Source organism: Theropithecus gelada, chromosome 6 (assembly GCF_003255815.1).
Source record: "Theropithecus gelada isolate Dixy chromosome 6, Tgel_1.0, whole genome shotgun sequence".
NCBI classification, from domain to species: domain Eukaryota; kingdom Metazoa; phylum Chordata; class Mammalia; order Primates; family Cercopithecidae; genus Theropithecus; species Theropithecus gelada.
In genome coordinates, this window is record NC_037673.1 from 62,815,028 (window position 1) to 62,842,245 (window position 27,218).

The 27,218-nt window shown below is 36.0% G+C and overlaps 1 protein-coding gene and 2 pseudogenes across 5 annotated transcripts in view; 1 reads left to right on the top strand and 2 right to left on the bottom strand.

The window, feature by feature from the left end:
* Window positions 1–1,012: 1,012 nt before the first annotated feature.
* LOC112627314 lies at window positions 1,013–1,161 on the top strand (annotated as a pseudogene).
* Window positions 1,162–1,280: 119 nt separating this feature from the next.
* The window catches only part of TRIM23 (tripartite motif containing 23), a 35,397-nt gene continuing 9,459 nt past the window's right edge, over window positions 1,281–27,218 (bottom strand). For 2 of the 5 annotated variants that reach the window (XM_025388627.1, XM_025388626.1), the window contains 9 exons: window positions 25,355–25,476; window positions 22,828–23,106; window positions 22,093–22,275; window positions 20,487–20,702; window positions 16,144–16,278; window positions 8,298–8,427; window positions 7,665–7,775; window positions 6,071–6,195; window positions 1,281–3,581 (listed from right to left, as the gene is read on the bottom strand). In XM_025388627.1, coding sequence (XP_025244412.1) covers window positions 3,402–3,581; window positions 6,071–6,195; window positions 7,665–7,775; window positions 8,298–8,427; window positions 16,144–16,278; window positions 20,487–20,702; window positions 22,093–22,275; window positions 22,828–23,106; window positions 25,355–25,476 — 1,481 coding nt within the window. In that variant the 3' untranslated portion in view covers window positions 1,281–3,401. The remainder of the gene's footprint in view (window positions 3,582–6,070; window positions 6,196–7,664; window positions 7,776–8,297; window positions 8,428–16,143; window positions 16,279–20,486; window positions 20,703–22,092; window positions 22,276–22,827; window positions 23,107–25,354; window positions 25,477–27,218) is intronic. The other 3 variants (XM_025388629.1, XM_025388628.1, XM_025388630.1) reach the window with 3 other exon arrangements.
* LOC112627174 lies at window positions 15,893–15,993 on the bottom strand (annotated as a pseudogene).

Below are 27,218 nucleotides of genomic sequence, written 5' to 3' on the forward strand. Positions count from 1 at the left end.
ATCTTTAGAAAATATACCATTAAGAAGTATACATAAAAATTTTGCTATCTAACAATGGAGAGATTAGTAGAAATTGGAGCAGTAAAATAATATAAGCACAAATTCTTATACTGATTTCTTCACTTACGCTTATAACTTAGTTCGTAACTATTAAGACCCACTGCTTCGATTCCAGAAAGACTCTTTCAGAAACTTACAGGAAGAACATGCTCAACAGACCTATGTAGGGAATTTATATTCTGAAGTTTTAAATCTGCTTAAACTTTTCCTTCTATTGATCAGCAGGATTCTTTCCTTTATTTATTTTGTGCTACAAACTTGTGAAATAGGAGATTATGCCAGATTGTGCTCCTGTAATGTATGCTCCTTTTTAAAAGTAGAACTTAAAGTTGGACATGAAAGTGACTTTTCAATGTGACATTTACTGTTTCTTTCTAATTTTAGTTGTTTAGACTTACCTACCTAGCTTTATTCATTCCTAAAAATTTAATCTAAATTTTTGGTAATATTGCCACCAAGTGGTGATGATGCCTCATTCCCCAACAAATACAATTATTTTGCTTTGAGTGAAAACCATATTTGACTAATGAATTTTTCCATTAATGCTAAAAACTTAAGTGGCAGACCTAAAAACATACATTGTCCATGTCTTTTTAAAAGCATGTTTTAAGTTATCAGGATATAATTTCATTCTTATTCATTAGTCCTTTTCATCCTTTATTCTTTTAGGGAAGAATACAGCTGTCTTCTTCCCTGCTACCACTTTGCCAGTTGAGAAGTATCCTAATGTTACATAAAAAGCCTTTCTCTTAGCAGTATTAGTTCATGAGCTGTGGCTAAGTTTTGCAAGCCATTTTCTAAAATGATCATTTAAAATGCTGTGTTTTCTTATGAAACAAGTTTACATTTAAAATTTAAAAGGCAGTAACAAAGTTTCACTTTGTTAATGTAAAACTTTAGCTCCGCCTTCAAAACACTATGGTTATATTACTTATTTAAATATGGCCTGCACATCACTTCTCGGCCTTTTGGCTAAGATCAAGTGTAGTATCTGTTCTCATAAGTAAATGTGGCCTATGTTGCAAATTCAAAACATTATTTCTAAAATTTTGCTGTATCAAATAAACTGTATCTCAAATTTGACAGGCATGTCAACCCATACCCATTTTGTTTTATTTTCTCTCAACCACAGCACAAATAATGACTTCTTAAATTGGTTACTAACTACTACTAATACTAGATAGATGGTTCAAGAAAGAGACTTTCAAGAATGATAAGACTTCTTAAAAATGATCTTAACATTTTATTGCTGTCTATACTTATCATATATGTAGTGCAAATAATGGCTTCTGATGGTTATAAAGCATTCCTGAATTATAGACTAGGGCTATACACTTGACATATCTGCTTTATATAACCATACAGTAATATTTAGACCTAATACAGAAATTCAGAGCTATTAGGAAAATTTCTAATATACTGTATTTAAAACAGCTGTCTTAGTTTCCCAGGGGAGACTAGCACAGTCTTAACTAATGATTAGTGAAATAATACAACCACAACCACAAATAGTAATAGGAGCTTGAGGAAAATATTTCTTTAAAAAGGAATCACACACAAACACCTACCGTTATACATACATTATAATCAGGTATAGGCACAATTTTTAAATTGTGTTCAGTTATATGCTAACAATGCATTACAAAGTTTAGCAAAATTGGTGAAAAGGGAAGCAAGTTCACCTTAGTGTTACACTTTTTTTTTCTTCAATTAACTAGTACAGTTCAAGTTCTCACAAGCAATACAACACCTTTTTTATTTTTCACAGTTATTGAAATCAGTCAAATATTAAATAATTTAATTCAGAAGTATTATTTATGCACACAAACTACACTTGTAACAGCATGACCTTTTACCTGAAAAATAAAGGATGAAATATTATATTTACTTATTTACATATTGCCCATAACACTGATAGGCTTTTTTTTTAATGCTTTGTTTTTTAAAAGTTGTATTGTTTTTAAACAAACAAAAATAGATTTGAAAAGACTGAACCAAAACAGTGCTACCAAAAAGTCACATCTTGTTACCAGACATCACTGTCCTTATAACAATTCAACTAATGAGATTTAAGATTTAACTTCATCCTAATGTATCAGAACATTTAAAAAAAACACACACACAAAATCTCAATGTACCTATTTAAATAAATCGTGCTTCCATAGTAAGAGAGTATCCTTTAAAAATGAAAAACAGTAAAGAGCACACATTTTTATTTACTCACAACACTGAATAGTTAATGTAAACTTTTTGAATTTTTTTTTTTTCCTTTAGACATTCTTCCTCTAGAGTAACTTTTCAAGGCCTTTTCATGAAGAGCCTTAAGTTTTATTGTCAAAATAAATGCACTTATTTTGGGAAACAGTTTGAAGTAAGTAATAAGCATTCCCCACTGTACTAACAACTTCTCTTAAAGTTCGTTTTCAATTTAGGTCACTAGCTTTTACATAAAGCCAACCCTGGTTCTGTGTAACTTACTACATTTTACCTATAGTCATTCCCACAAAGGATGCAGTATTATATTAGAAAGAAATATTACTTTAAATATGTTGAAAATAGAAGGACCAATTTAGAACTCTGACCTAGGTTCAGTCCTGAAAATGGGTCTTTCATAAATGAAGATCCAATTACTTTCACAGTTTTATTACTGTTCAGTTTATTACTAATCTGACAAGCCTAATTAGGTAACAATTCACTCTGTCTCACTGTGTTTTATACAAAATGCTGTAGGAGAAAGTTAATAAAACACTATATAAAATATTAATTTTCTATACCTTATAGTTCTTAGCATTAAAGGTGTTCTGTTAACTCTGAACTTAAACATAAAGTAATCCTATTATCCAAAGATGTAGTTTGGATTCTATTTCATTAAGCAACCGTCATTTCTACTACTAAATACTGCCAACATTCAGTGAAAAGGCAGGTTAAAAGAAGCAGCTATACTTCACTTGCTTCACACAGAGGTCTCATTAGGCACTCAATTGGCTATTTTTTTTTCACTGAAAGAATAAACCTTCACTTACCCTTTCTCTGTGACTACCTCTTTCCCAGTACATTGGTCACATTATCTGAAAAACTTAAATAACAAATATACTTTTTAAAAGAATGTATATTCAATAAATTTCTATTTACTTCAATCTAATCTGCTCAATTAGAAATTTAATTTTGCCACAAAATTTTTTTAAAGCAGTGTGCTGAATTCCCAATCCAATCCAAGATTCCTTTATATTTATATATATATATCCTAAATTACCATCTTTTGAGATGTATAATTTCCTAAAACATATTAGTTGCAAAGTTACTCTTAACCATAAAACTTCAAACAACTGCTGCATTTAAAATCAAGCAACATCCAGTACTCCAGCAGCCACAAGTTGCCGTGAGAGCCAGTCCAACCCTTCATACAGTCCCATACCACTTCGAGCATCACAGCCCTGGATATACCAGCTACGGCCACAGCATAATTTATGGAGACTGAGTAGTTCAGTGATTTCTTCTACTGACAGTGCTCCAGCAACATCCTGAAAGATATACACATATTTTTTATCAGTCCATCCAAATTATTTGTTCTAACAGAAGCCTAAACAAAAAACCTAGACTCATCTTTCAGTAATTATTCTGATTAATAAGAATAGAAAAAAATAGTTTGGTTTAACTAATTTATATGTGTGTGTATGTATATATTTTGTAAGGCTAGCTTAACAATGAAATCAATAAAGGCCTTGCAACCTAAATGGAAACATACTGCCTAAGTAATTTTTTTATCTTATGAGACGGAGTCTCACTCTGTCACCCAGGCTGGAGTGCAGTGACATGATCTTGGCTCACTGCAACCTCTGCCTCCTGGTTCAAGCGATTCTCCTGCTTTGGCATCCCAAGTAGCTGGGATTACAGGCACGTGCCACCATGTCTGGCTAATTTTTTTGTATTTTTAGTAGAGACAGGGTTTCACCATGTTAGCCAGGCTGGTCTCGAACTCCTGACCTCAAGTGATCCACCAACCTCAGCCTCCCAAAATGCAAGGATTACAGGCATGAGCCACCACGCCCGGCCTGCCTAAATGTAAGGCATCAACTTAAAAAAAAAAAAAAAATTAACACATGGAAACCTTAATAAATGGTTTATATATAGGGTTATATATTGAAGAGTTCACTACATTCCCACTCTGAACACCCACTGCCCCAACTTCCCAGGAGCAACCACCAGTAACAACATATTTTTCCAGAAAATTTCCATGCACACTCATGCAAATAGACACAAACAGGAACATAGTTTAGACTTTCTATAACTTGCAGGGTTTTTTGTTTTTTACATAAACATGTTGAAGATGAGTATCTTTCCATTATCAGCACAGATGGTCTGCTCAGAATTTCCTTCCATTGTGTGGCTGCAACATAATTTAATCAGTCCTATACTGAAAGTTCAGATTGAAGTTTTGTGCTTATGTGCTATTATAAATCCATATATATACACACACGTACATACATAAGCATACATACACAAAAATAAGTTGACATACATTTATGTATATTTGCAAAGTTATCTGTAGGATAACCTCCGGATATTTGTCTACCAGATACATAAAGGTAGAATTGCAAAGTAAAGGACTTTGATGAGTATTGCCAAATTGTCCTCCAAGAAAATGTCTCAGTTTAATAACCTACCAACAGTGAGAGGATGAGGCGGGCAGATCACTTGAGGTCAGGAGTTTGAGACCAGCCTGACCACCACGATGAAACCCCGAATCCACTAAAAATACAAAAATTAGCCGGGTGTGGTAGCAAGCACCTGTAATCCCAACTACTTGGGAGGCTGAGGCAGGAGAATCGCTTGAACCAAGGAAGGGGAGGCTGCAGTGAGCAGAGGTTGTGCCACCGCACTCCAGCCTGGTGACACAGAGCAAGACTCAGTCTCAATAATAATAATAATAATAATAATAATAGTAATAGTGTATATAAGCCTGAGAATTACAAAACACTTTCATCTTTATCTGATGAGCACAAAATGGTATTTCACTGACTTATTTGCATGTCTTAAATATACCAGTTCTTAATAGTTTGCTTTTTTTTATTAAGGGGAAAATTCTTTATTCTTCATCCTACTCTTCCCCTCCCATGACATCTCCTCTGCTCCACTTCTACTCTCCTACCTCTACTTAAAAGCATCTCATCCTCCTAGAAAGGCTCAAGGCCTAGGAATCTTCAGCTACTCCCAGTCCTTCATCCTCCCCATTCGGTCACCAGTTCTACCTCAAAGTCTTTTCCATCTGCCTCCGCCTTTCTATTCATCAAATTCAGACTCTTGTTAATGCTCACTTGAATTATTTAAGCAACTTACTGCATCTCCCTGTCTCCAGTCCTTTGCCCTGATTCATTCTACCCCCAGAATTACAGTATTAAAACACTGATATGATCTTATTACCCACTAATCCAACATTTTGATGACTCCTCTTTGCTCATAGAATAAAACCTAAATTTCTCAGTCTAGCCCTGTCAGACCTTTACAGCATGGCCTTGTCTGTTATTCTAAATTCTCTTCATCCTCTACCTGGACCTGACATGAAGATCTGCTTGATGTTCCCTAAACTAAAAACATTCATGCTATTATCTTCTCTATGATGTTCTTCCTTTCACATACTGACTCAGCCTCATCCATAATTTCAACTCAAATCCTACATTTTACAATCTTACAACATGCCACATTTAGAACTACTCTCCTAATTCCCATAACACTGTGTTACTGAAGTTACTTATCAGTTTTCTTTGTATTCGTATCTCATTTATGGGTTCATATGCATATACAAGAGTTTCTGGTGAGCATTAACTACCTTATTTCTATTTTGTATACTCCCAGGTACCCAGCACAGCATTTTCACATAGATTGTACTCAAAATACACAGAAGAAACTTTATAAATATCTATGGAACTGACTGTCTTCTGAAATATTTCCAGTTACTTTATGACATGCACAAAACTACTAAAATAAATATTCCAATATAAAAATGCATTACCTGTTTGTTAGCAAAAATCAGGAGCAGAGCATCTCGGAGTTCTTTTTCTGTTAACAACTTTGCAAGTTCACTGTGTGCTTCACTAATTCTGTCTCTATGACTGCTATCTACAACAAACACAACAGCTACCCAAAAAAGAAACAAATAAAAAACCCAAAATACTAATTAGTCACTTGCTAAAGTTCAGTAAATGAACCAAATATTTAATGACATCATTATTATGGCTAGAGTTTGTCTACCATCATTATTTTCACACAGAGTCTGCCTAGTATGGCAGGGGTACCTACAAAAAATTAACGATATGATTTCAAGTAGTTTACATAACTTCTCAGGTTTAGTTTCCCCATCTATGAAAGGATTTACAACACTTGCTCTATCAAATGCAAACTGGTCTGTATATCAAATAACATTTTTTACATAACAAATTGCAAAATAGGCCTCATGATCCTCTACCTACTGATGCTACTTGTTCTTCGAATACTACTTTTGTAATATTTAGTCTTTGAATAAAAGACTAAAAGACAAAAACCATCACCATTTTTATCTCTCTAAAGTATTATGTCTAAGTTAACTATCCCCAGACTTTCAACCATTCCTCATATTCAAAATTTCATTTTTGTAGGGCACAGTGGCTCACAACTATAATCCCAGCACTTTGGGAGGCTGAGGTGAGAGGATCACTTGAGCCCAGGAGTTTGAGACCCCTGGGCAATATAGTGAGACCTTGTCTCTACAAAAAAAACAATTTAAAAATTAGCTGAATGTGGTGGCATACCCCTGTAGTCCTAGCTACTTGGGAGGCTAAGGTGGGAAGACTGCTTGAGCCCAGGAGACAGAGGTGGCAGTGAACTGCAGTCATGCCACTGTACTCCTGCCTGGGCAACAAAGCAAGATTCTGTCTCAAAAACAAAATACATGTTTTCTATTAATTATGGGTCATACTAAATACCAAAAATCCCAAAGTAAAAATAATTGTTCAGTCTCTCATCTTAGTGGAAAGCAGGATAACATACAGAATAAGTGGCATGAGCGTAAGCTCTATGTTGTGGTCTATGAGGCAAAAGTGTAGAATAAGACCCCAATGTGACTAAAACCTATGTAGAGTATACATATGATATAATACAGTTTGGTCAAAAGCAAGCCACTGTAAATTCTTCTGCAGGTAACAACTATTTGTGAAAGAAATGTGGGAGTGGGGCTATAGTGAGATTATAATGGGATAAATGTTGAGTTTAACTGAATTCAGCAGAATCATACAATATAAATTCAACTCTATACCACGACACTACCAGCAATCACACCCATATAATACTGATAATATACATTCTCTGTTAAGAGAAGCAAGAGTACTGTTAACTGACTATGTATCTAAGGTACGTATGGCTTTTATTCTGTAATAATGGTTTATCAGGAATAAACTAAAAGTACATATCGTAATCTTTCTATTTTCATTTTTTACAAGATAAGAAACTGGCCACTGGTACTTAAGTATACAGTCAAGGACTTACACGTATCAGTTTTGCTAGTTAAATCAGTACACTCAAAACTGTCATCCTAAAAATGTGAAAAATTAAATGTCATTTTTAACTCTCACCTTGAGTATTGAGGTAATAATGTTTCCACAATGGTCTTAATTTGTGTTTTCCACCTACATCCCAAATAGTGAATTTCAGATTTTTATATTCTACAGTTTCCACATTAAAACCTGTTTTTAAAAAAAGTTACTTTTATATTTATATTTACAATGAATGACACATCAAACACAGACAACCCCCCAGTTTATAACTGTGACTTATCAATTATCTATATGCAGCAATATCTACTGAAGCCTAATCAACCCCATTCCTACTCCTACATGGAGAATGTATACCTGTAACAGCTCCTAGCCCTCTAAACCTCCACCAAGGTCCTTGGGACCTTGGGATCCATGTACCTTCAAGCTCTGTTCCACTACCACCCCCCACCCCACACCCTCAGCCAGGATCACCAATCCTCTATTCCTTCCAACTGTCCCACCAATACTCTGATTCTTTTTATCCCCATCCACATTTCAATCCCATAGCCATACAATCTTACATTTTTTTCTCTGAGATGCTGATATCTTAAAGCCAGAAAAGAGCCCACCACCATGACAGATCAGTATCAAATAAGACCCCAAGAACTCGGCTGTAAGCTAGGGTTTGTCTATTAACTGTTCTTTAAGGTAAAAACCAATATTCATACTTACCAATTGTTGGAATGGGCTGCATGAATTCATCCTGTTTTAACTTAAACAAGATAGTAGTTTTTCCAGCACCATCCAATCCTAATGTAACGACCCGAATTTCCATTTTTGGCCCAATGTGAACTCGATTATCCTATGATTTAAATATTTTTAAATATGTTTGACATGCAGTTAGGAAGTAATAGCATTTAGCACCTTTATTATTTCTACATCTCCTATTCATTCCTCAACCATTGCAATCTGAATTGTATTCCTCAAAATCCCATGATCTCAAGAAGATGAACTCCTTCCCCATGGCTAAATCTTTCCTTAGTAAAACTGACCACTTTGTCTTTGTATAACAGAATATAACACACCCACTTAATTTTCTCAGATTTTCTAACTCAAATGAATCCTCTTTAAATCTTATTTAAACATGTTTTTATGCTATACTAAAAAACTCACAATAGGGCTAAATTAATTAAAATGAAAAGTGCTGCTCAATTCCCAGAAATCTCTACTGTGAATCTGATGTATATCCCTACAGACACTTTCCCATGCACATACTGGCCAACATACACAAACAAAAAAGTTTTTTTTTTTAAAAAGCATCACCCGCACATTGAAACTAATGTGTTTCACTCAACAGTATATTATGGAATCCTTTCAATACATATGGACCAACCTTTTTCTTTTAATGGCTTCTTTACATTTCATAAACCATAATTTAAACCCCCAACTGATAGATTTTAGGTAATTTCTGGTTTTATGATATTACAAATAATGCTATATTGAACATTTTTATATATTACTAGCTACATGATTTCTCTGCTTCACTTCTTTCATCTCTTAAAAGGAGGACTAAAATAGTACAAAATTTACATAGGATTATTAAAAGGATTAATTTTTTAAAATACATACAAAAGTTCTTACAACAGTTCCCAAAATATATGTGTTATTTTTGCCTACTCCTTTGAGCACTCTTTGCTTGGCTTTTATGATACAAACTTTTCCTGGTTTGGTTTTATCCCATTTTTGGATGCTCCTTCTAATTTTTCTTTTATCTAGCTCTTAAATGTTGGTATTCTTGAAGGTCTGTATGAGGCCCCTTCTCATTCTACGTATTTTCACTCTCTTCACGAGCTTTAATTACCATCTATATGATGGCTCCAAATCTATACTTAAGTCCAGTTATACACCTCAGAAATAAAACAATATATGGAACAGAACTACTTCCGTGAGAACTCTAGAGAATAGTTAAGAAGCTACAGCACCCAAGCCATAAAACCAAGAAGGCATTCCAGTGAAGGGGGTAATAAAATTTGGGGCATTCTGTGCACTCATCCCTGCCCTTCCCCATATCTGACATAATGAGGATGAGGTGCAACCAGGGGGAAACTACAAAATACTAGCAAACTGAATTCAACAACACATTAGGCCAGGTGCGGTGGCTCACGCCTGTAATCCCAGCACTTTGGGAGGCCAAGGGGGGTGGATCACCTGAGGTCGAGAGTTCGAGACCAGCCTGACCAACATGGAGAAACCCTGTCTCTACTAAAAATACAAAATTACCCAGGCATGGTGGCGCGTGCCTGTAATCCCAGCAACTTGGGAGGCTGAGGCAGGAGAATCACTTGAACCCAGAAGGCAGAGGTTGCAATGAGCCAAGATCGCGCCACTGCACTCTAGCCTGGGCAACAAGAGCAAAACTCCGCCTCAAAAAAAAACCAAAAAACAAAAAAAACACACATTAAAGGGATTGTACACCATGACTAAATGGGCTTTATACCTGGAAGGCAAGAATTATTCCTTATCAATCAGCGTAATATACAGAATGAGAGGTAAAAAAAACCCGTAATCATCTCAATAGTTGCAGAAAAAGCATTTGACAAAATTCAATACCCTTTCACAATAAATACATTTGACAAACTAGGAATAGAAGGAAACTGCCTCCGTGTAACATACATTATATATGAAATGCCCACAGCTAACATCATACTCAAAAAACTGAAAGCTTTTTCTCCAAGATAAAGAACAAGAAGATACCCACAGAGCAATTAGGCAAGAAAAATAACAAAAGTCATCCAAATTGTAAAGGAAGATGTAAAATTATATCTCTTCACAGATGGTATGATCTTTTATGTAGAAAACCCTGAACAGTCCACACAAAAAGACCTATTAGAAAGAATAAAGTCAACAAAGTTTCAGGATATAAAATCAACATGAAAATCAGTTGCATTTCTATACATTAATGATAAAAAACCCAAAAGGAAATTAATAAAACAATTCTACTTACAATCGCATCAAAATTATACTTTCGGGGATACTTTTTATAGTTCATGACTAAAGAAGTTTCTCTGAACATGTAGAGAAAAAAAAGTTTAAGATACTTAGGAATAAACTCAACCAAGATGGTGAAAGACTTGGATATTATGTTGGTGCAAAAGTAACTGTGGCTTTTGCCAGTACTTTTAATGGCAAAAACCACAATTACTTTTGCACCAATGTAATATGTAGGCATACACCTAACCAAGAGGGTGAAAGACTTGTACACTAAAAACTACAAAACATTACTAAAATAAATTAAGACATAAATAGACATTCCATGTCCATGGATAGAAAGACATAATATTAAGAAGTGAATACTACCCCAGGTAATTTATATAGATTCAATGCAATCCCTATCAAAATCCCAATCATGTTTTTTGCAGAGATAGAAAAAATTAAACTAAAATTTATATGGAAGCTCAAGTGACCCTGAATAGCCAAAACAATTTTGAAAAAGAAAACAGTTGGAGGACTCACACTTCCTTACTTCAAAATATATCACAAAGCTTGTTCTGTTTTTGCACTGCTCTGAAGAAATACCTAAGACTGGGTAATTTATAAAGAAAAGTTTAATTGGCTCACAGTTCCATAGGTTGTACAGGAAGCATGATGCTGGCATCAGTCTGGCTTCAGGGGAAGCCTCAGGAAACTCACAATCATCGTGGAAAGCAAAGAGGGAGTGACGCATTTCACATGGCAGGAGCAGGAGCAAGAGAGAGGGTGGGGGAGGTGCCACACAGTTTTAAAAGATCAGATCTCATGAGAACTCACCTATTATGGCAAAGGCAGTACCAAGGGGGATGATACTAAACCATTCATGAGAAACTGCCATCACCTCCAACCAGGCCCCACTTCAACATTGGGGATTACAACTGGACATAAGATTTGGACAGGAACATAGATCTAAGCCATATCAGCTACAATAATGAAAACTATGTGGTACTGGCATAAAGATGAGACATACAAACCAACAGAATAGAAGAGAGAGCCCAGAAATAAACCCTCAGGAATAGGGTCACATGATCTTCAACAAGGGTACCAGGACCACTCAATGAAAAGACAGTCTCTTCAATAAATGATGCGGGGAAACTGGATAGCTACATGCAAAAGGATGTTGTGTATCTTACGCCACCTACAAAAATTAACTCAAAATGGATTAAAGCCATAAACTTAAGACCCCAAACCATAAAACTCCTAGAAGAAAAAACAAAGGAAAAGCCTCATGACATTGCATTTGAGAATGACTTCATGGATATACCAAAAGCACAGTTTAAAAAAAAAAAAAGCAAAAACAAATGAGACAACATCGAATTTAAAATTTTTGTGCATAAAATGACACAGTTAACAGAGTGAAAAATCAACCTATGAAATGGGAGAAAGTATTTGAAAGTCACAGATCTGATAGGGAATTAATATCCTGAATATATAAAGAACTCCTACAATTAAACAACAAAAACAGTCAACCCAATCAAAAAGTGAGTGAAGGATTAAAATAGACATATTCAAGGCAATATACAGATGGCCAACAATTATATGAAAAGATGGTCAACGGCATTAGTCATCAGAGATATGGATATCAAAACAAATAAAGTATCATTTCAAACCAATCAGGATGGCTACTATCCAAAAACAGAAAATAACAAATGTTGGTGAAAATGTGGAGAAATTGCATCCTGTGCACCACTGGTGGAATTGTAATATGGTGCAATCATTATGGAAAACAGTATGGTGTTTCCTCAAAAAATTAAAAACAGAACTACTATATGATCTACCAACTTCACTTCTTGATATATATCCAAAAGACCATGAAAGCGGGGTCTTGAGGAGATATTTTTACACTCACGTGCACAGCAGCACTATTCCCAGTAAACCAAGAAGTAGAAGCAACTCAAGTTTCCATCAACAGATGAATGAACAAACAAAATGTGGTACACACATTGTATTAGTCCATTTTCATGCTGCTGATAAAGACACACCCGAGACTGGGAAGAAAAAGAGGTTTAATTAGACTTATAGTTCCACATGGCTGGGGAGGCCTCAGAATCATGACAGGAGGCAAAAAGCACTTCTTACATGGCAAGGGCAAGAGAAAAATGAGGAAGAAGCAAAAGCGGAAACCCCTGATAAACCCATGAGATCTCGTGAGACTTAATCACTATCACAAGAATAGCAGAGGAAAGACCAGCTCCCATGATTCAATTACCTCACCCTGGGTCCCTCCTACAAAACGTGGGGATTCTGGGAGATACAACTCAAGTTGAGATTTGGGTGGGGGCACAGCTGAAGCATATCATTCTGCCCCTGGTCCCTCCAAACCCTGCCCCTACAGCAAACTTCTGCCTAGGCATCTAGGTGTTTCAACGCATCTTCTGAAATCTAAGCAGAGGTTCCCAAACCTCAATTCTTGACTTCTGTGCACCACAGGCTCAACACCACACAGAAGCTGCCAAGGCTGGGGGATTCCACCCTCTGAAGCCACAGCCTGAGCTCTATGTTGGCCCCTTTCAGCCACAGCTAGAGTGGCTGGGACACAGGGCACCAAGTCCCTAGGCTGCACACAGCATGGGAACCCCGGGCCCAGCCCACGAAACTACTTTTTCCTCCTGGGCCTCCAGGCCTGTGATGGGAGGTGCTGCCATGAAGATCTCTGACATGGCCTGGAGACATTTTCCCTTTGGTCTTAGGTATTAACATTAGGTTCCTTGCTACTTACATAAACTTCTGCAGCTAGCTTGAATTTTTCCCCAGAAAATGGGTTTTTCTTTTCTATCACACAATCAGGCTGCAAATTTTCCAAACTCTTATGCTCTACTTCCCTTATAAAACTGAAGACCTTTAATAGAACCCAAGTCACCTCTTGAATGCTTTTGCTGCCTAGAAACTTCTTCCACCAGATACCCTAAATCATCTCTCTCAAGTTCAAAGTTCCACAAATCTCTAGGCAAATGCCACCAGTCTCTTTGCTAAAACATAACAAGAGTCACCTTTGTTCCAGTTCCCAACAAGTTCCTCGTCTCCCTCTTAGAATACCTCAGCCTGGATTTCATTGTCCACATCATTATCAGTACTTTTGTCAAAGTCATTCAATGAGTCTCTAGGAAGTTCCAAACTTTCCCACATTTTCCTGTCTTCTTCTTAGCCCTCCAAACTGTTCCAACCTCTACCTGTTACCCAAAGTTATTTGCACATTTTTGAGTATCCTTTCAGCAATGCCCCACTCTACTGGTACCAATTTACTGTATTAGTCCATTTTCATGCTGCCGATAAAGACATACCCGAAACTGGGAACAAAAAGAGGTTTAATTGGACTTACAGTTCCACATGGCTCGGGAGGCCTCAGAATCATGAGGGGGGCAAAAGGCACTTCTTACATGGTGGTGACAAGAGAAAAATGAGGAAGAAGCAAAAGCGGAAACCCCCTAATAAGCACATCAGATCTCATGAGATTTATTCAATATCACAAGAATAGCACGGGAAAGACCGGCCTCCATTATTCAATTACCTCCCCCTCGATCCTTCCCACAACATGTGGGAATCCTGGGAGATACAAGTCAAGTTGAGATTTGGGTGGGGACACAGCCAAACCATATCCCACATGCAATGGAATATTACTCGGCCTTAAAATGGAAGACAATCCTTTCACATGTTACAATATGGATGAATTCTGATGATAGGCCAAGTGGAATAAGCCAGCCACAAAAAGGCAAATACTGTATGATTACACTTATATGAGGTATCTAGTCAAATTCATAAGGGAAAATACAATAGTGGTTACCAGGGACCAATGAGCGGGGCAGAGGGGAATTGTTTAAAGGGTATAGTTTCAGTTTTACAAAATGAAAAATTTCTGGATATGTTTAACAATGTATACTTAACAGTACTGAACTGTACACTTCTAAATGGTTGAGATAGATAGCAAATTTTTTATTATGTGTTTTTTACCACAATAAATAAATGTGGTATATCCTCACAATGAATTACCTTGCAGCTGGAGAAAGGAACAAAAAATGTCACTTTATACTGCTACAGAGTAACGTTTAGGATGTACAGTTAAGTGAAAAGAGCAGGGACAAAAAAGTGTGTAAGGTATTCCACCTTTTAAATCCAAGTAGTGTACATACAAATATATGAACACATTTCTCTATACTTTTTAAAATGATGACTAAAACTAAGAAAAAATTCTAAATGATTTTCTATGGGGAACGAAGTAAAAAGGGTAGAAGGAACAGGCATAAAAGCTAGATTTCTCTGAATAAACCTTGCTTTGGACATTTGACTCTGGATCACATAAACATTTCACATAATTGTGAAAACATAATTAATTTTTTTAAAAAACAGCCCCTAAAAATAGAAAGCAAAATGGTACACATGAACATTTTTCAATCAGGGAGAACCCACTTTAAAAGAAGCTTAAATATATCAACCAAATCCCAAGTATGAAACTTGTTTGGATTGTATCTAAAATAAAGCAACCATTAAAAAAATTGTTTTGAAAACAATCTGGGAAATTGGAATACTAACCATAGTTGATAATATTAGTGAAAATATTAGAGATTCATTATTAAACTTTTTTTGTGTAATAATGATATTTTGGCTTTTTTTTTTAAGTGATGGGAGTTTCACTATGTTGCCCAGGCTGGTATTGAAGTCTTGGGCTCAAACCATCCTCTTGCCTCAGCCTCCTGAGTAACTGGGACTATAAGGTATGCCACCATGCCCAATTATGTTTGTTTTCTTTTGTTTTTGAGGCGGAGTGTTGCTCTTGTTACCCAGGCTGGAGTGCAGTGGCGTGATCTCACCTCACTGTAACCTCTGCCCCCTGGTTTCAAATGATTCTCCTGCCTCAGCCTCCCAAGTAGCTGAGATTACAGGCATGCACCACTAAGCAAAAAATTTTGTATTTTTAGTAGAGACAGGGTTTCTCCATGTTGGTCGGGCTGGTCTCAAACTCCTGACCTCAGGTGATCCACCCGCCTCGACCTCCCAAAGTGCTGGGATTACAGGTGTGAGCCACTGCACCTGGCCCCAATTATGTTTTTAAAAAGAGTCCTTATCTTTTGAAGATACACCCTAAAATATTTCATAGATGAAATAAGATGTTGGGATGAAATTATATGATATTGGGATTTGCTTCAAAATACACTGGGAGATTGCAAGTAGAAAAAGGAGTAGGTAAAAGGCGAGATGAAATAAGTTTATAATTGCTCAAGTGGGTGATGGATATAGAAAGATTCATTATATATACCATATATATACTATTTATATTTTCTTATTTTTACTTTTTTAAATTTAAAAATATGGTGCACTTCACAAATTTGTGTGCCATTCTTGCACAGGGGCCATGCTAATCTTCTTATTCCAATTTTAGTATATGTGCTGCCAAAGTGAGCACACCATTTCTATTTTCCACTGATAAAAGTTTTCTTAAAAAGCCCCTAATTCATGAATTTCATGGTTGTCTCTCTAAGATGATTATCATGAAATGTAAATCAATTATGATTTGTCAGAAAAAAATACCTAAAAATAAAGTACAGTACATTACCTTTGTAAAAGTGACAGGGATGCTGGCATCCAACTGAATGTGATCTGCAACTTCTGTAAACTGCTGCTGCTGTTTCTGCAATGTTTCCAGTAACCTTGTAATTTCCTGTTTTGCCAAGACAACTCTACAATCATCCTATAAGAGGCAAAACAATATTTCTTATAAACTTTTTATAAGAAATAAGGAAAAGATACTTATATTACCAACTCACAATAAAAGCAGTTTTAACATTATAGTAGTCAAAGTTAAATGTAAATTTGACAAGAATAATAATTGGGCATTAATATATAATTTGAGGACCTAGCAACAAAAGAATGGATAAATTGTAGAATATTGATAAATGGAACACTACATCACAGTGAGAATAAATCACAGCTACACACGATGATAGAAATTTCACAAACACAATGTGGAGTGTAAGAAGACATGGCATGGAGAATTCATACTGTATGATTTCATTTAATTACCAAAACAACTGAAATTAAGATATACATTAGAAGTCAAGATAGTGATTTATCATGGTGGGAAAGGCAGGTAGTGGACAGAAGTGAGTATGAGGGGACTACTGGGGAACTGACAATGTTCTGTTACTTGATCTAGGTGCTAGTTAGACATTAATGATCAGTCTGAAAATTCAGCCAACTGAATACTTATGCATACATTTCTATATCTATGTTCTACTTCTATAAAAAGTTTAAAAAATAATTTCAGATATACATGTATTCATTAAAAAAATAAAGAATACAGGTCAACCTCCCTCTAGATCCCCAGATCCACTCCTCAAAGTCAAGAACTTTCCAGTTTCTTGAATATTATTACAGACTATCTATACATATACCAATATAGTCTTTATATGAAAGAGATCTCCCAATAATATGCAAGCTCCATGAGAATGACAGTATTATCTGTTTTTGCTCACTGTTAGATACTCAGGTTAGTTGACAGCAATTCCACTGTTTCAGCTGTTCAGGACAAACGCTGAAGCCATTATTGCTTTCTCTTTCCCACATGTCCTACATACAATCTGTTAATAAATCCTTTTGAATATCCAGAATCTGGGCACTTCTAATCCCCATTATCCAAGCTACTATTACCTCTCACCTGGAATTCTACAACAGTTGCTTAACTGTTGAATTCCTTCCTTCCATTTTTGCCTTCTTCCAATCTATTTTAGACACATAGGCCAGAACAATCATTTTAACACATAAGATTAAGTCACATTTCTACTCAAAACTCTACAATGGTCCTCCTATCCCAATCAGTAAAAGCTGAAGTACACCCAGGCATGGTGGCTCACACCTGTAGCGCTAGCACTTTGGGAGCCCACGAGTTTTAGACAAGTCTGGGCAACATGGCGAAACTCCGTCTCTATGAAAAATACAAAAAAATTAGCTGGATGTGGTGGCTTGCTCCTGTAGTCCCAGCTACTCAGGAGGCTGAAGCAGGAGGATCACTTGAGCCCAGGAGGCAGAAGCTATAGTGAGACCAGATTGTATCACTGCACTCTAGCCTGGAGCAAGACCCTGTCCCACTTCCCCACTCCCCCCAGCCCCCAGCCAAAAAAAAAAAACACTTGAAGTCCTTATAATGCCTCACAGGGTTTTCCTTACATATAATTCTCTATTAATCTCTGATTTCAGCTCCTATTACTCTGTCCTTCGCTTATTCTACTCCAATTAAGAGGTCAATTTTCCTGTTCCTCAAACATACCAGGCATGCTGCCCTAGGGTTTTTGCTATAAACATTTCCTCAACTAGAATGTTCTTCTCCCAGTTAGGGCCTGAATGAATTCCTTCAACTTTTTACTTAAATCTTTGCTCAAATCTCACCTTCCCTCAATAATGCTTACTCTGACTACTCTACTTAATAATGCAATCTGCTGTACAAACACAAACATGCAGTTGCAGAATTCTTTTTTGATTAGCTCTTACCACTTTCTAACATATAGTATAACTAACTTACTTAGATATGGTTATGGTTTATTGCCTGTCTTCTTGCCAGAATGCTAATTCTACAAGATTATGGCTTTTCGCTTATTTTGTCCACTGATATATTTTAAATACACGGCATATGTTAGGTGCTCAATACATATTTGTTAAATGAATATTCAGCATCCAGTATCATGCCAAGAACTTTAGATGATACATAATTTGTTTAGAGTGGATGGATGATTAAATTATATTCTCAGAAGTGAAGATCAATTTGTGATGTTCCATCCATTCCTCTGTTCAATTTTCTCTGTAGTGGGAACTTTAAAGAACATTGGTTAGTATTCTGTAGTCATAAAATAGAACAAAACTAATACGTCCATAGGAAAAATGAATCCAAGACCTTGATTTTTTTGCATTAACATAGATAATATTGTATTATTAAAAATTACCAGTTCATATGGCTTGGCTCCGTGTCCTCACCCAATCTCATCTTGAATTGTAATCCCCATGTCTGGGGAGGGACGTGATTGGATCACGGGGACAGTTTCCCCCATGCTGTTCTCATGATAGTGAGTTCTCATGACATCTGATGGTTTTAAAGTGTGACATCTCCCCTTTGCTCACTCTCTCTCTCTCTCTCTCTCCTGCTGTCTTATGAAGAAGGTGCTTGCTTCCCCTTTGCCTTCCACCATAAATGTAACTTTCCTGAAGCCTCCCCAGCCATGCAAACCTGTGAGTAAATTAAGCCCCTTTCCTTTATAAATTACCCAGTCTCGGGTAGTATCTGTAGAGCGGTGTGAAAATGGACTAATATACCAGTCATTTTGGCACAACACTTCAGAAACTCTAAAACACTTAAATATTTCAGTAACTATGAACATACTTTTTCATAAAATAAATATGAATATACTTTTAAGTATTCAAGTTAGTATGATTTAGGACACGATTCCACTCTGATTTTGCTGTGTAGCTTCATTATCCGCCATGAGTTAAACATGTATTTATTAAGTTCTTCTATCTAGATGCAAAGAATTCAGTGACACAAAGATGAACAAGATGCATCAAGATGCATCAAAGATGAACAAGGTCAGCATCTAAAACACACAGGCATATTGTCATTCGAGGTCAAATCAGAAGACACAAATCACACCACTATTTGAATAGAAAGAACTTAAAATAAAAACTGTTAACTAGGTGTGGTTATTAACGAGGTAGCTAAAAGGATAAAAGGAACTCTGAGGTATTATGGAGGTAGCAATTGTATGAAATAATATAGCTACCACTTCCAGTGCTGAGGGAATAAAAGGAAGAGGTTAGAATTATTAAAACTTAGAAACTTGCAGGAGGGGCTCACGGAGCTGAAACTCAAACCCCCAGGAAGGGTGGTCTCCTAACATGAGTAACTATGCCCCCTCTTGACAGTACCTAACATGGGTCCAGCTGGCAACACAATTACGAGGTCTATAGAGTTCTAGCCCTAGTATCACAAAGCAGAGGATAGAAGAGTAGGTTTGGAGCTGAAAATCAACTTAATAAATAGCATACATATCAACTTACAATTCAGTGTAGTAAGGACTCAATGATAATCCAAGACTGATGAGGCTATAGACTGGCCACTTTCATGTAAGTGTAATCAGATACTTAAGAGAAAAAGCTCTACAATGGTAAAAGGCTTAGCCTACAATGATTTGAAATCAACACAATTATCAGCAATATATCAGTGAAGATAACACAGACTGCAGCTTTTCTGAAATTCCTAGGGCAATAGTTATCCTTATACCTCACACTTAGGAAAACAGATCCAAAACACAAATGGGTAAGGCTGACATTTGTGTCAGAATAACTTTGAGCCTCACTTATTTAAAAAGTAAGTCATCTGCAAACTGGGTAACAAATTGCTTATGGTATCTCAACCAGCACAAAACATACATTTGTTCTAACAGTGAAGAACCATCGAATTACAGCAGAGGTAGGCAGTACATGCTAGAGAGGCACTCAAAAAAAGACCAACAAAGAGAAAGCTTCAAAGAAAGGCAAAATTTAAGCTGGACCTTGAAGGAGAAGGAAGATTTCCACTATAAGAAAAGAGAGATATATGCACTCCAAGCAGGAAAAAAAGAAAGTACATATATGCTTGGCAAAGAAGAGTAAAAGGATTTGGCATTAACTGAAGAATGGCAAGAAGTTAGAAGGCTTCAAGAACCCATGGCTCAAGGTGGGGAGGGCACATGAACGAGAGGGCACTGATAATTCCACACTAGTGAAATAATTCAAGGTTGCAGACTATGTCCTCAGCACAAAGTTACTGCATACAGCAGACACAAAATAATAATAAAATACACTAATGTATACCTCTGGTAATTATCTACTTAAACTTACAACTAAGACCCTAATCACATTTAAACTATCTACCTGCTGCAAAGTCTTTTCACAATGGAGGCAGGCTGCTGAAACCTCTGACAACAAAATAGTCATATCTTCTTGTTGCTGCCTAAGCCAAATCAATTTTTCACGAACATGAGCATCAACAACACTTAGAGCCATTTCTTCTTGACGACACAGAGTTTCATGTAGATCATAAAAATATGCTCGAATACATGACCGGGCATTCTCTGCAGTCCCTGGTACCTAAGAAAATGAAAATAAATTTTAAGCAACTGTAATGTTAATAAAGATTTTACCTGTGAAATATTTAAAATTTCAGCCTAGGCAACATGGCAAAACCCTGTCTCTACGAAAAATAGAAAAAATTAGCCAGGCGTGGTGGCATGTGCCTGTAGTCCCGGCTACTCCGGAGGCTGAGGTGGGAGGACTGATTGAGCCCCAGAAGTCAAGGCTGCAGTGAGTCGTAATCACATCACTGCATGCCAGCCTGGGTGACCGAGCAAGACGTTGTTTAAATACCATCTATATTAAATTCCAAAATATAAATCTCCATGCTAGATCTTTCCCCTAATGCACAGACATTGGAAATTCAACTGTTTATAAATGACATCTCAAGCAAAATGGAATGCCTAATCTCCAGTCTCCCCTATTCCCAAACCTAATTGTCTCTGTCTTGGTAAATGGCAACTCCATCCATCAGGATGAAAGCAAACAAAATTGGAGTCATGATGATCACCTCTCTTTCATAGCCCATTAGTCCCTCAGCAAATTCCAAAATACATCCAGAATCTGATCATGCCTCATCACCTCCAAGTTACCTATCCAATCAATATTAACAATTAATCACTAAGACCTATCTATTCTACTTCTTTAAAATCTTAAATCCATCGACTTGTGTCACTCTCTCTACCCTAGTGTATTATAGGCCATAAGCATCTCTAGAATTTTAACTAGAAAACTTTAACAACATCCTAATAGGTCTACCTACTTCCAATTTTGTTGCTCCTCCAATTCATTTTCTACATTCAAAACAGCCTTTCTTAAGGAAAATCTGATCATGTCATTCCTATGTCAATTCTTCAATGGCTCGTCACTGTCCTTAAACTAAGTTCTGAACTCTTTATTAACATGGCTGACGAGATCCTGAATGATTTGGCTTTGAACTCTCCATATCCTCTTTTCTTGTCATGTCCCATTCAATACTCAAAGCTCTAACTAGTGAGCTTCTTTAAGTCTCTACAATATGTCCAATTCTCACTTCCAAACATTTTAACATATTGCTCCCTTCTTGGGACAATTCATTCCCCATTCTGCTCTTTTCCTTGACTGAATTTCTTCAAATCTCAGTTTAAACATTGTTTCTTCTCTAAGGATTTCTCTGACCTCCATAAATCATTGCCTGTTTTGTGATGCCAAAGCACCCTGTACTTCTCCTCCATAAAATAGTCACCACATTTAAAACTCTCTCTGTTCCGTGATGAATGACTTCCTTAAAGACAGGGACTTTTAAAAAACTTTCCAATGACTGGTGCAATACTAGCAAATTGTAATTGCTCATTAAATACTTAGTAGAAGGTGAAAATATGAAAAATAAAAAACAAGGAGAAAGGGGAAGAAGAAAAAAAAACCATACATGTTCTGTGTGAGCCATTCCAATTCCATCTTCCACGATTTGTTCTCCTCCTTCAATGTGCTGTACAATTCCAACTAATTTTCTGGAATAATCTGAGATTTCCTCTGTGAAGGTCCGTATGCAGTGAGCCATATCTAAAATTGATGCTCGGATCTGATTAGCTTCTGGTTCCAATACTGAATGCTATAAAATGTAACATGAGAAAAGAACTCATAGTATTGACTAATAATATAGAAAACTATTTAAATCCCTGTTAATACAAAAAAGCATCAGCCACAAGTGACTTTTATAACACAGAAAAATACTATAATTTACTTTCACTCCTTTATAAGAAAACTGTACTGCAAAGAAGTAATTTAAAATTTGGAAGTCCATTTATTGCTAAACAAGAAACCAAGAGACTATCTCTAAAATTATATCCTAAGTAAGAGCTAACAGACATAAATATTGTCAAACAATCTGGTGCATTATGAAAACATGCAAACAAAGAAAATGTTTGTTTCCTGCTCAAAGGCTATTTTTTTGTGAAGAATGACGCTCTTTGAAGTTTTTCTTTTTTTAATAACATTTAGAAATTAAATCTCTCATTTATTTTCATGCTACCAAACACAATCATTCATCACTTAACTCTTCTTCAATGCCTACTTTCAGAATAAAGAACCAGGTCAGTGAAAACGAATACTGAGCTGGTAAAGTAGCTACAGTGATCCAATTGATTAATAATTAAATTCATACCTTGTGACCTTGGTGTTTTCCATATTCTTTGCAGACACAGCACATGAGTGGGCTAGTTTGACAACCTTCTTCTAAGCAAACAAACTCAATGGCATGCACCTGGTGCTGAGAGCACATGGTTTTCTCATGAGGTTTATCAGCTAGAGGAACTCGCCTGTGCTTTGCTAATGTCTTTGTAGAATGAGTAACTTGAGAACACTCAGAGCACAAATGAGTTGCACACACAGTGCAATATACAGATGCAAGGTGAGCTTCATCTTCATCACAACGAATGATGCTCTGATAAACAAAAAATTAATGCCTTAAAATTGAACCCAATCAGTATAACATGACAAATTTTTAAATATAGAATCCCATAATCTTTTTTGCTTTACTGACCAATATTTACATTTGAAAATATATTGGTCATTAAGCACAAAGGTCATTCAATACTCATCCGAGAAGCATTCATTTCTACAGGTAAGAAGCTATTTCCAAGATTAACTGACCAATATATGTTATGAATTTGAAGCCAAAAATAAAACTATTCTCGTAGATTCATATTCGGTGCAAAGATCTCTTCCACCAAATCCCCTCACTTTACACAAAAGAAACTAAACCATAGAGAAGTCAAAAGTCTTTTTTTAAAATTACAAAAATCTGATACTAAACACAACCGCATAGCTTTAAGTATTAGTTGTCATGATGATGTACAGGAAGGACAGAAGCACAAATACTATTTAGAAAATGTAGGAGTATGCATCAGAATTAGCTGTAAGCTTTTAAAAACATAGTTGTCTGGACACTAATCTGAGAAATTCTTATTTCAACAGGTTGTGGATGAACCCTAGACTTGTATATATTTTTCTAATTATACACCACGTAGTTTAATAGCTCCACAGGTGAGTCTATTGCACAATCATGGCAGAAAACCACTGATTTAAGCAAATAATTAAAAAAAAAAAAAAATAGGCCAGGCTCAGTGGCTCACACCTGTAATCCCAGCACTTTAAGAAGGCTGAGGCAGGTGATCACTTGAGGCCAGGAGTAAGAGACCAGTCTGGCCAACATGGAGAAACTCTATCTCTACTAAACATCCAAAAATTAGTCAGGTGTGGTGGTGCACACCTGTAATTCCAGCTACTCAGGTAGCTGAGGCACAAGAATCACTTGAAGCCAGGAGGCAGAGACTGCAGGTAACTGAGATCACGCCACTGCACTCCAGCAAGGGTGACAGAGCGAGACTCTGTCTTAAAAAATAACAATTAATAAACAAATAAAACCTATATGTAAGCATCTAAATATTATTTCTAGTTTTCAGGAATTACAAAAAATAATTAATTACTAAATAATTATTTTTATTTCAAGTAGATAAAATATTACATGTCAGATAATCAAGAATGCTTTGAACACTTTTACTAAATGTTAAAAGGCCATAAGTGGAAGGGGAGAAATTTAGTATAAATTTTTTCAAAAATAAAAATGTTTAAATACATCAGTGGTGTCATTCATTATCACATTAAATAAAAAATGAATCCAAAGTGGAAGAGTTTTGTTTGCAATTATAAGAAGTGTATATATGTACTATAAAAATTCAGGTCTTCTGTTTTCCAGACCTGACAAATAAATAAATTATAAATTATAAAGTCAACATTAGCTAACAGTAATGTCTTTTGAAGTAAAGGTTAAAGATTTAGCACATGAAAGAACTGCAGAAATTTTAGAAAACAGAGTGTTGCAGTTTGAAATTAATTTCACTGATTCACTTCAGTATAAAGAAATCATCATCTAATAAAAGAGAAGCAGAAAGCAATCCGACATTTTTTTTCTTGATACAAATATGTGGTTTGCAAGTTGATCACCAAAATCATTAACTGATATTTACTCCAAATATATTTCTATCCATAATAGCCTATGAAAGCCATGTCCTATAGTACATATGTGCAGCTATGCAAATAATACGTAACTGCTAAAAATATACTTTTACATTATTAAAAAATCCAGTGTTCATGGATTCTAATATTTACCAGATATCTACCTGTATGGATAAAGACAGTACATCTATACAAAGTTTAAGCTTTTCTTGAAGATAGAATAGTAACAATTCCCTCAGAAGCTACTGCTATCTTTAAGGCAATTTTCCCTGCATATTAAATGGCCTCTTACATGGAGTTTTACTTTCTCTCATTGAGTTTTTCTGTTGACTAATTTACTTTTGCATCCTCTGCTCCACTGTTGCTTACTTATCTTTCTTACTATTCTATAATCTTCTTCCTCTTTTCACTTTATCCTTGGTAGAACTGAATTATGATAAGGAAAAAAAAGTTCACACATAAGGCATAGTTTAGGCATAGTATTTTCAAATAATTCTAGTTCTACTTTTTTCTCTTGGGAATAGTGCTGGCCTTTAGAACTGTAATGTAATGAAAAGTTGTGTTTCTAGAAATTTACCTGCTGAATTAAATGAGGTCATATTGTGCTAATAATGGCATATATTAAAAGAAAAATTCATGCTCGTAACAAATATTTCACCAAGTATGATCAATACCTCTCCAGATATCCCAATGGATTCTTCTGCAGCTCCATATTGACCAATAGGCCCATTCTGCAGTCGTTCCAAAAGCTCCAATAAAGCAAAATTTTTTTTCAAGCCCCAGACACCTGAATCTCCTAGAATATAAAAACAAAAACTAAATCTAACAAAATGGACTATTAATCATTTTACCCATACCTCAAAAGTAATTTCTAATCCATATAGTTCAGTCGTTAATGTCTAAATTTGAAAAATTCAAATTTTCCCCATTATTTAATACCAAAATAATTGCTTTGTTAATACTCTCTTTTAAAAAACAGAAGAATCCCTCAGGCTTCCAAGTAGAAACATACTTTAAAATTTATTATTTTTTGGCCAGGCGCATTGGCTCACGACTGTAAGTAATCCCAGCAGTTTGGGAGGCTGAGACGGACAGATCACTCAAGGCCAGGAGTTCAAGACCAGCCCGGTCAACATGGTGAAATCCTGTCTCTACTACAAATATGAAAATTAACCAGGTGTGGCGTCAGGCGCCTGTAAACCCAGCCACTCAGGAGGCCGAGGGACAAGAATCACTTGAACCCGGGAGGTGGAAGTTGCAGTGAGCCAAGATCATAGCACTACACTCCAACCTGGGTGACACAGCAAGACTCTATCTCAAAAAAGAAATAAAAAAAAAAAATCTAAATACACATTAAAAAAATTAAGGTGGTAAAGGCTGCACAACAATATGAATGAACTTAATGCCACTAAACTTAGAAGCAGTTAAAATGGCAAATTTTATGCTATATATATATTTTGCCACAGCTTAAAAAAGTTATTTAAATCTCTTTTACTTTTTTTTTTTTGAGACAGAGTCTTGCTATGTCACCCAGGCTGGTGTGCAGTAGCACGATCTCGGCTCATTGCAATCTCCACCTTCTGGGTTCAAGCGATTCTCGTGCCTCAGCCTCCCAAGTGGCTGGGACTACAGGTGCATGCCACCACACTCAGCTGATTTTTTGTATATTTTGGTAGAGACGGGGTTTCGCCATGCTGGCCGCGCTGGTCTCAAACTCCTGGCCTAAAGTGATCTGCCTGCCTTAGCCTCCATGCCCAGCCTATTTCTCCATCAGTTAATTTTATAAGTCCTATTTTGTCACTGACTTTTACTATATATGCTAAAACAAGCATTTTCAAATACTTTTTGCAGCAACCTAACTTAAGAAATACATATAACTTTGTAACCCAGGACAACATACAAACTCTTCCTAAACCTATGAATAAAACTCAGATCTGTTAGCAGAAGGAATATTTGTTATGGTAAACTCCTATGCAACAAATACCACATACCATCTGATATAGCTGCCACCTAACACATATTCATTAAATTAATAAATATATAAAAGGTTGATGGAGTCATTGCCTGCAGGGCTCCCCTTCCTCTTGGCTCTTAAAAAAAAAAAAAAAAAAAAAAAAAAAGCCAATCCATGTTGTGGTTCTCCCAAAAAAACTAGACTGAACATATTTATCCTCAGCCTTGCCCCAAGAAGGCTTTCTCCTTAATTTTTAACACATATTCTACAACAAGTTGAGTTCTCTCTATTTACATAAAGGTTAAGAAGTACACTAAGTGATCATTTAAAAATACAGTTGTGACAATTTTCTAAATATCCAATCATTATATAATGAATACATACAAAAAAAATTCTAGCATTACTAGGTAGTGCCTAATATTTATCACTGAATTCTCTGAGTGTCAAAACAACTCCATAATCTCAATGGCTTAACACAACAGAGATTTACTTTTTGCTCATGCAACATCTCAGGGGTTAGGGAAGACAAGAGAGACTGTTCCCCACTGACCACAAACAGGAACACAGGCTACCCAGCCTCCAAT